Genomic DNA, 11,097 nt, shown 5'->3' on the forward strand with positions numbered 1-11,097 from the left:
CATTTAAAAAACTCAAAGTCAACAAAGTACCGTACAGAATCAAGACACCCTGTTTATTTCCCATCTTTAGGTGGCTTTTTATAAATACTGCTTTACTCTTTAAAACTTTACTATATTATATTGATATTGTCTATTCTTTTCTATGACTATCTGTCTCTGTTTTTTTTTTCCCCTTTTTTTTAACATCTAAACACACTTTTGGACATACTGTTTCTTTTTAGAGATTTTCTATGTCTGAACCTGGCTTCCTGGGCATCTGCAGCTATATATTTGCAGCATATTCTGACTGTGGGAGTTAAATCTTAACATGTCATACCCTGAGTACAGGAGACAACAGCTGAGTCCCACCCAGCTTAGTCATCCATGCTTGGAGGGAAGCATGAGAATTAAGAAATGGCAGGTAGAAAAAGTAAAGTGTTATGACTTGCCTTGTGAACCTTGTATGACTGTTGATCAAAAGTCCTAATTGGCAAATACAGCCAATTGTATATAAAATATACAGCACAATCAAGAGCCATTTATCAAAGGGATGTGTTTTAAAAATATTAGGATGCAAGAATAGTTTCTTTTTGGAAATTTCAACACATTTAAGACACAATGCACATGAGAATATTCTTAGTGCAATGGAAATGCAGTTGATCAAATTCAATAAACATGATTGACAGAGAGTATTTTTGTAGTAAATAATGACATTTTCTTACCATGGTAAAAACAACAACAACAAAAAAAGAAACATGTATTTTGATATTGTGGCTGTAGTCTTTCTAAGGACAAAGAAGGACACCCATCACTTCTACTATGTATAATGATGTTGGTTTTGTAGCCAGTATAGCCAGAGAGAAAGCTTAGAGGATGACAGTTAGGATAGAAAAATGAAGAGATACAGTTTTCAATGAAATTGATATAATTAGCTTTGAAAATAAAAATCAAAACTGAATTCAAGCAATAAGTGAATTAAGTAAGATGGCTGAGTATAAATTTAACAACAAAAATCTATAATGTTAGCTGGACTGTGGTTGCACACACATTTAATTCCTACACTGGAGAGGCAGAGGCAGGTGGATCTCTGTTAATTTGAGGCCAGCCTGGTCTACAAAGTGAGTTTCAATACAGCCAGAGCTGTTACACAGAGAAACCCTGACTCAAAAAACAAACAAACAAAAACACCTGTAATGATGTGCTGTAAACTAACAGGAAAAAGAAGATTCCATTTATTTTAGCAACAGAAGAAAAAAAGGAATTGGATGTGAAAAGGGGACATTCATATTTGGAAAGGATAGAATGACTTTATATGGTGAGGATATTATTCTTTTAACAGCAATCTAGACATTTAAATACAGTAAAATAGAAATGCCAGAAGCTCGGGGTTGGTTGATTTGAGCTGAACAGTTCATTTTTGGCTTCATTCAGAAAAGTGTTAGATCCCAAATATCCTGTAAAATACCTACAAAGAAGAAAACAATAGCTGATGCCTACTGTTTGTTTTTCATAAACCACTGTGATTCTGGTGAACAGACATTCAATCCATTGGGACAGAAGAGTCCTGAAGTAGATCCAGGCACCGCTGGAGACTGAGTGCGTGGTGGTCACCAAGGAAAGATGGAGTGCTCACCAATGCTGCTGGAGCAACTTTAACACAATAAAATTAGTTTTTGGATAGTACACCATGTGGAACAATAATCTGAAATTTGGTTTAAAGTTCTAAATATAAAATAAAAAAACAGAGAGCATGGAGTCATCCCTTTATAAACATGAGTTCAGGGATAGTGTTTTAGGGGTGAAAAATTCAGAAGCAATAAAAGAAATCTTTCTTAAATTGTAAAAGTTCTTTTCATTGTGAAACTATAGTCAACACACACACACACACACACACACACACACAGAGAGAGAGAGAGAGAGAGAGAGAGAGAGAGAGAGAGAGAGAGAGAGAGAGAGAGAGAGAGACTTAAAAGGCAAGTTAATAAACAGAAAACTGGAGATAAAGTGGTTCCCAAACTTGATAGCAGATGGTTGTTTTTCACAAGAAAAAACAAGATGTTGCTTTGACAGGTCAAAGTTTGTTCAGCTTCTCTGCATGAATGAAAATCATCTCATTCATCAGAAAGGCAGAGCCTGAGAAGATGAGGAGCTTGACTCCTGTTGTGTGATGCCTTGATCTAGGTATGAGTTCCTAGACTGTGCACTGTAGTTTTCTCAAGCATTACACTGTCATCTTTTGTAAGAACATTATAAATTTTTTTTAAGATCTAAAAAAATAGCATTGGGATTCTGATTCCCTAACTGACTTATCAGATGGGCACAAATACAAGTCCTCTGTTGGCAGGACTGTAAAGAAAGCAGGCACTCATGTGTTGCTGGTAAAAGTACAAAAAAGTCTAAGGGAGAGAAATCTGGTAACGTTTAAAACAACTGATGGTCTTACCTTCTGACCCGGCTGCTCTGTTTCAGATGATATTGCATCTTCCAAACAGCAGAGAACAAAATTATTTGTTATTGTGCTTTTGTTCATGTAAGAGTGGGAACAAACCAGAAAAAATAAGATGGAAGCTGATGAAAAGTGTTATTCTAAGAGATAAAAAGAAGAGGAGAGATTGGAATAAGAGAAAGATTTCCCTCAGTATGCTTCTCAGGGGCATTTTCAGTTTCAACACATGACCGTTTATCATGTTTGAATAGTAAAATTAAACCAAAAGAGAAGGTATCTAGTTCCTAAATTCATAACAAACTGAAACAAAGGAAGCTAAGGACTATTAATCTAGAAAGCGTAACCACCGAGCCATTTTAGCACAGTACTAATTTAAAGCCTCCCCCCACCAAAACTCAGTCTAAGGACAAAATTCCTGTGATAAAAATCCTCACTATATTCCACATTTTTATTTTTATAATAGTTTTGATTATAGTATGAGCACATACATCATTATGTCAATAATTTTGGAAACATGATATTTTATTTTAATAGAGAAGATAGATTATAAAAGCAATCATGAAAATCTACAATATTAAATTTCAACTGTAAGTAGCAATGTGAATTTATGATTTTGTACACATAAGAAGCTCTAATAGCTGAAAGGCCATGCCAGCAATGGCACCTATTGCCCCATGCTGGTTTCTATGTTGCTTTCCATCAAGTTTGACCAGGAGAGCCCATGGTGAGCCTGGGTTACCTGCTATCTCAGAAAGTCATCAGGCATTCAAAGGTCAGTGGGGTCAGTGTGAGCAGATGCTGGCTGGAAGGAATTCTCAGTGACTAAGCAGGAGACATTGATATCCATTTAATATATAGAGCCTTGAGAGTATTGTTGTCCTGCACACACTAGTCATTTATTCTGCCGTTAGTATTATTATACCAACTTCTAATGAAATAATTGATCCAGGAAATGATTTTACCCAAAATTTCTGGGTGAAGTCTCCTAAGATATTGATGTAGATAAATGCATTTGCCACCAAGCCTGATCACCTGCTTTTTCTCACAGGAACCTTTTGGTGGAGGAGAAAACAAACTCCAGAAAATTGTCCTCTGATCTCTGTAGGAGCATGGACTCTACTTACAATCTCTCTCTCTCTCCCTCCCTCTCTCTCTCTCTCTCTCTCTCTCTCTCTCTCAACCTCCCTCTCTTAATATCTCTTTCTCAGTATCTCTCTCCCTATCCCTCTCTTATACACACATACACACACACACACACACACACGAGCTGTACATAACCAATAAATAAGATAAATACATCTAAAGAATTTAAAAACACATAATGGGCAACTAAGTTGAAAGTCAACACAGAATAAATATATTCCTAGCATCACAAAATATCATCCACCATTGATGGCTAATTGCTCATGGAGACATCTGTGCTATCACATATCACGTATGGTGATCAAAGTCAGCAACATAATGGTGAGATACTGGATCACTTCTTTTCTGACACAATAATGCTGGAAACACACACCTCACCACTAATGTGTTCTTTCCAAACATCTTGAGCCAAAGCCTCATCAAGCTGTAGACAAAGTATTCTTTGTGGCAGTGACAGAAACTAGAGGCACAAGTTCGATGACACCCAAGGAAGCTGTCCAGGAAATCCAGAAAAGAAATGTAATAAGGTGACTGTATGCTCTAAGGGTATTCAGGGTGGATGTACCATGGGAAGCCCACTTATCACGAGTCTGTAGAAGTGGTTGTTGTTCTCAGCTTTGAGTTGTCATGCTACATGTTCCCACCATGTTGTCCCAGAGCAGCAGGTGTACTGACTGCTTGGACTGAAATGTCTGGGCCTGTGAGCTACAGTGACCTTTCTTTCTTACAAGTGGTTGACTCAGACCTTAACCATGCAACTGAAAGCGAACTAATGATAGTGGTTGTTATGAATTCTACGTGGGGCCCCCCATTTTCCTCAAGTCTATAAGAATGATAGAACACTGGTCATAGTCAGACCAAAAATGAAGCTTTATAAGAACAAAGGAAGGTTATCTTAATCCTCTAGGGGAGTCTCTGAGCACCCCAGAAAATAAGGAACACCAGCCTTCCTGTTAGTTCTTTCTTTTTGCTGAGTTGTTCTTTAGTCTTACTTGTTCCACAGCTTATGAGGTCACACAACAGGTTAGTTACACAGAGAAACTGATCAGTAGGAATCCAGCCTGGATTCTACACATCCTGGGTAGTCTAAATATGTATGGCATATTAGGTACGTGTTATCATGTAGGCTAGTAAGCACTGGTGAAGATAGCAAGGTCTCTATGGGAAATATAGATGCTAGGGTGTGTTTGGAGGTTGATGGCATTGGTTTTAAGAATGCAACCTCACACACATGAATATGAGTCTTTCAGGAGACAGTTATCACTGTTTGAGCACTGTGGACATGGGGAAAGCATAAAATGATGCTAGCAGTAGGGAGAAACAATCCATCTGTATATCTCTGAAGGTACACAGCTGAATGTTTCTTGTGTGGCCAACTTGTCATTAAAAGCACCATAGATTAGGATTTGCTTATGGGAATAAATTTTATGTTTAGTCATGGACTGTGCTCTCAAATTTGTTGTTGATATTTCTAAATTTAGTCAATGAATGTTTAGGTTCTATTGTGTTGGAGACTTAACTGATTGCGTGATAATACTGGCATTCCAACCCCACACTTCAAAAAGCTAACCATTCTATGTGGACCCCATATGCCTATCCTAGAGATCATTACCATTTAAAACAATGTTCATGTGTGTGGTGTGTGGTAAATGCATGATGTTTTTGTATATGTGTTTATTTATCAGTGTAAATGTATGCATGTATGCATGTGGGTGGGTGTGGTCATACATGTGGAGGCCAGAGGTGGACCCTGGATACCTTTATTTGGGTACTCTTCACATTGTTTTGAGACCAGGTCTGTCACTGAATCTGAAACTCATTGACTTGGCTGTGCTGGCTAGCCAATGAGCTTCAGAGATATGTCTCTCTTGTCTATATTACCCAGTGCTGGAGTTACAGGAATCCATTGTCTTGCCCATTTTTATTTGGATGTTGGGGACCCAAACCTAGGTCCTCATGCTTATATGGCAAACACTTGGAACACAAAACCACCTCTCTGACCCAACATTATCTTCCTTTGTAAACAGTATCTTATAAATGCTTATTTTACTTTCTTTCCACATTCACTTCTACATTAAATGCTTATCTTTTCAGTCATTATTTGTTTTAATCTTGTAAGCTAGTCCACAGCTTTTCTGGGATATATATATGGGGAAATAGACAGGATCTATATAAATATATAAAATGAGGTCATGACTGAACAAAGGGGAGCTCATGGACCCCCAGAATTATAGCTGGAAAACCAGTATTATTCCAACTCAGACCCCCTGAACATGGGTCTAATTAAAAGGCTTGGGCAGACTAAGGGACCTCTGACAGTGGAACCAGGACGTATCCCTGGTGCATGAAAGTACCTTGGGATCACATTCCCTATGGAGGGATATTCCCTTAGCTTCGAGACGGGCCAGGGAAGGGGGGCTAGACCCTACTTCAAATGACTTTTGATGATCCCCCCTGGAAGGCATCACCCTCCCTGTGCAGTGGGGTGGGGGAATGGGATGGGAGGGGGACCGGGGGGATGGGAGGGAGGGAGAGTAAACTGGGATCAATATTTAAAATAAGAAAAATTAATAAAAATGATTAGAAATGGAAATGAAAGAACATAAAAAAATGAGGTCATGATGATATTTCTATACCACCTCATAGAAACTCAAAGTATAATGCTACTAGCAAAAGTGTTTTGACCAAATAGATATCATTATTGATAATGCTTTATTGTGAAAAAATAATTTTATATGCAGACTTTGAATAGAGAGCATGCATCCTACATTATTATATTTTGTAGAGCCTGAGGCTCATTCAGCAGAGATCATTGGTTGGTCACCCATTTTCCTTGTGGTGCTGAGATTGAACTGATGCCAGGCAGGTGCACTGCCACTCAGCTCTATTCCCAGCCCATAGCTGGCAGTCTCCTTTCACTTTTGAAAAGTATTCTGTAACTGGCTTCACATCCCATTCTGCCCAAGCAGCACCAGTGTCCTGAGTTTTGAACTGACCATGGCCCAGGGGCTTTAGGAAGTGCCAAGACTGCTTAGCTTTAAGAGGTACAACACAGCAAACCTGGAGACTTCTGGCTCAGATATAGATGCTAGACTCAGGATACTTTCCTTTCACTATGTACCTTCAGCGCTTGAAATCACTAGAGGAGATAGAGAGCAAGTAGGTAAACTTGATTTATGAGTCACTTACTCTGGAGATCTTGGTCCTTTGTCCTTGCTGCTTAGACTCCTCAGGCTAAACACAGAGTGTCTTCTGTCAACAGAGCAAATCATTGGTGCAGGTTAGCCAGGCAGTGAGGTGTAGGTGTTTTGTCTTCGTTTCTCCAATGAGTTTTTCTTTTGGGATATTTCTGTAATTTTTTGATTTAATGCTATAGGATCCCAACCAAAGGGAAATTTTCTTTGTCCTTCTAAACAAATCATCATAAGCCCGCTATGAAAACCACACATCCTCCTCAGGTTGGTAGACAAAGCTTGGGGTCTAGCTTGTAGTTGTTCACTGATAAGAATTTACCTCATGAACAGTCAAGTTTAACTTCTTATTTTTATTTTTCTTCACAGTTGGGTGATTTGGTATGAATCAAGTTTATAAAGAACAAATGATTTGCAATCATTACAAAGTAATTTATATGATAACTTATATCAAAGGCCTTTGGGCTCTATGCTGATGAAAGGTATGATGATTTTAACATAAAAGTTCTTAACTGTTTTCTTTTAATCCACATTTCAGATTATTTGAATACATTTTGCTCTATAAGGATGGAGTGATGTTTCAGATTGAACAGGCTACCAAACAGTGTGCAAAGATCTCCTTGACAGAACCCTGGGACCCTCTCGACATTCCCCAGAATTCTACCTTTGAAGATCAGTACTCCATTGGGGGACCTCAGGAGCAGATTACAGTCCAGGAGTGGTCTGACAGACGGACAGCCAGATCCTGTAAGGAAGGGAAGGATTAGTGCATTGAATCTCAGGGTGTATGTTGGGGAGTACTGTCTTCTAAGTACCTTAAGGAAGGTAGTTTTTAGGAAAACTTAAATGCTTAGATGAATTTTAAAGTTCATGCAAGTCTCTGTGTGTATTTTGCAACTGTGTGTAACTGCTTTCTTAATGGGTCATTGAAATACCTTCATCTTCTAGTGTCACTTGCATGTCTCTGTCACTTTGGATGTTATGGACTCACCCCACCTGTAGACTTTTCATGATCTCCATGAAGACTGTGACCCAAAAGGAATTCTTTCCAAGAATACTCCTGGACTAGGTGCCAACATTTCCATCCCCACTATAGCTTCCTAAAACCACAGTGTCCTGATCTGATCCATTATTCTAAATGTAAACAGATATGCTTTGATACATAACTATTCCTTTTAATTCTGAGGTTGTTTTGAAACACGAAGAGTAGACATTCAGTCTGTGAGAAGCAGTGTGGGATTTAACCAAAATATTAAGTGTAAGATTGTCATATGTTCCAGAGCATCCAACTCTGAACATATACTCAAAAGAATAATTACAGGAACTCAAACATTTAGTTGTACACCTTTGTTTATAGTGGCTTCATTCCTAGCATTAAACTGTTGGAAACAACTCAGATACTATCAGCAGATAAATGGATAAATATGTGATACAACCCCACAAGAGAATAGTTTTCATCTTTGAAAGGAAGGGATATGAACTCTGGCATATGTAATGACATGAATACATCTTGAAGCCATTATGTTAAGGGAAATAAGCCTGTCACAAATGATAAATACTGTGTGCATGAAGTACCCAAATCTATCAGACAGTCACTAGCAAGGTTTTGGAGGAGAGAAAGACGGGAAACCATTGGACAAGTAAGAGTTTTCAGTTTGGGAGAGTTGCAAAGGAAGTGGTGATAACTGCAAAACAATGTGAATGCCTCCAAAATGCATCCTTACAAAGTTAAAAGATTTTATTCTGTTGGCTGTATTTTACCACAAAAAAGTATAGGAATTTTGCCTAACTTCTCTCTGAAAACGTCAACTTTTTTCCCTCTTTAGATGAAACTTGGATTGGTGTTTATACAGCCAAGGATTGTTATCCAGTCCAGGAGACCTTCATCAGGAATTACACCGTGGTCCTGTCCACACGCTTTTTTGATGTGCAGATAGGCATTAAGGACCCTTCTGTGTTCACCCCACCAAGTACATGCCAGACAGCACAGCCAGAGAAGATGAGTGAGGACTGCTCCTGGTGAACTTGCTGGGACAGAAACGACACAGGGCTCTTAGTGACCTGTCCAGAAATGGATTAGAGACTGGTTTGGTTGGAAATAAAGATAATTTTAGGAGGATACACCTGATGTGGGTTTTCTTGTACATCTGACTCTGGCTGCTCAATTTCATGGCAGCCTCAATTGGCTGCCAGGGACACTTCGCACACTTCCAATTCCTGTTTAGGGCTGTCCTTTCTGTGTGCGGGTGTGTAGTCTGTGTAGTGGAATAGGAAGGGAGGGGTGACAGTGGGTACATGGAGTTTGCCTCTGCAGGGATGAATATTTTATTATTGTCAATACGAACTGAGGGAGATAATAAAATGTAGAATGATTTCATTTATCTGCACCAGAGTGGCAACAGACCCCACCCCTACCTTTGGCTACTGCAAAATGACTCTTTAAGATTCCTTCCAGGCTTGAAATTTGGGGCATGGCCCAATGAATGTTGATATTTTGCAAAGAGGTGGGAGGTTATAATAGGGAGTAATGATTCCTCTGAACGAAAAAAGCAAGTTTTAAGCAAGAGACTTAGGTAACCTTAGTATTGACATGTGAGTTGAAGAGCTGCTTTCTGTGAGCAGCTTTCTGTGCTAGAGCTCTGATTAGTGAGATGGACCTTTATGTATTTTTTAGCAAGCAGAAAGGCTTCTAAAATAGCACTGAACTTGGCGCCCTGCTGAGTCGGGACTAGAATTCTCTTTAACCCTTAACTCCTTTAAGTACTAAATGCACTAGGCTAGCTCTTGCCTTGATTTCCCTGGAACTTGATTGCACTACAACTGTGTCAATATAACTTCTGCTCATGCTTCTCAGGTCACATGTGACCTTTGCAAGCTGCTTCCATACCTGCTTTCATTGCACCTTGCTGCTTGGCATGCCTTGCTCACAATACTCTGCTGTGTGAAGATTTCCTGATTACTGGAAACTGCCCTCTGCTATCCTGACTAAGAGCCCCTTGAGTACGGGTATCATGTTCTGTTTACTTTAGTATCTTTAGCATCAAGCAAGTGCCTGGCACAAGTCCGTGCCCTTAACATTTGTTGGTGTTCAGTTTCCTCATCTATTAAGCAGGGTTGGGTTTTCTGATTGCTAAGAAGACTTCCAGTAACACAACTTAATATTCTAGATTCTTCTGTGTCTGTGTCTGTGTTTCATTTGGCAATGTATCATTTTTAGTTCTCAAGAAAAATGTGTTATGCTTGCTTTATGATGAAAATGATCTATATTGTAATTCATACACTTAAATTTAATGACATGTCAAAAATTGTTTTTTCATGTGTTTGTTTCTGTAATAACTGTGGATGAACTCAATTATAAGAAAGTTAAAACTCTGCTGTAATAAATGAATAAAACTCTTCCCATAATAAAAACTAGGTTGGTTATCCTGTCTTCAGAGCTTGCTAAGTCTCACCTTCCCATAAGTCTAGTTTTCAGTTGCCTGGGTCAGAAGGAAGCTACATAGCCTGTCTTGATTTGTTTTTCTCTCTCAGTCCTCACTGCTAGTCTGAACCCCAGCTAACATCAGAGTGTAGTTCTTACAGCTACCACTTGTATAAAGCTATCACTAGGTCTGGGTTCTTGACATTCTTGGCTTTGGCAGGAGTAGTTACACTTACTAATTTTTCTCTGGTCTGTTTTCGAGGAACTACCTTGTTCTTGTTATCTGTAATTCATTCATAATTATAAACCAATATCAAGTTCTTGCCTTCTGCAGCAGCTGAACCGATTCCTGGGATCACAAAGGGCAGTGAAGGCCATCCAGGGACCAAGAAGAATGGCAAAGTTGCATTCCAAGAGTTCCAGTCTACAAAGAATTTGTGGCAGTGTTTGCCCACTTCCCACCCACAGAATAGCCTTTGTCCAGTCAAACCACAGATCTTTGCTCAGCCCTGAGACTCTGGCCACATCCCAGACCATGTCCACAATCAAAGCAGGAAGTAAACACTATCTTATTCATGGACATAGAAAGTCAATGTGTGTCCCTTTTTCATTTGACCCATTCCAGTAATTAAACCCTTTCACAGAAACTAATACAAAGCCTGAAGGGTGCTTGGGTACTGTATTTCCCCATTACCTAAACTGGCAGCGGAGCCCCCACAGACAGAGCTTTTATACTGGACTGATTGCTTTTCATCATCTCTGTAGCAATAAAGCCTGGGTGACATGTTGGGAGGGTTTCTTTAGTCAGCAGTCCATAGAAATTTGCTAGCGGCTCTCTGTAAATGGAATTCTAATCAGTCTATACAGATCATATACAGAGGAAAATGCTGAGAGATCAAGGAGAAGGAGCAACCCAA

At 39.2% G+C, this 11,097-nt stretch overlaps 1 protein-coding gene across 1 annotated transcript in view; it reads left to right on the plus strand.

The window, feature by feature from the left end:
- Epdr1 (ependymin related 1) overlaps positions 1-10,186 on the plus strand; it is a 30,426-nt gene extending 20,240 nt beyond the window's left edge. Inside the window, exons 2-3 of the mRNA XM_051194669.1 lie at positions 7,298-7,506; positions 8,586-10,186. Coding sequence (XP_051050626.1) covers positions 7,298-7,506; positions 8,586-8,782 — 406 coding nt within the window. The 3' untranslated portion in view covers positions 8,783-10,186. The remainder of the gene's footprint in view (positions 1-7,297; positions 7,507-8,585) is intronic.
- The last annotated feature ends 911 nt before the right edge of the window (positions 10,187-11,097 follow it).

Source organism: Phodopus roborovskii, unplaced genomic scaffold, assembly GCF_943737965.1.
Source record: "Phodopus roborovskii unplaced genomic scaffold, PHOROB, whole genome shotgun sequence".
In the NCBI taxonomy this organism is placed as follows: domain Eukaryota; kingdom Metazoa; phylum Chordata; class Mammalia; order Rodentia; family Cricetidae; genus Phodopus; species Phodopus roborovskii.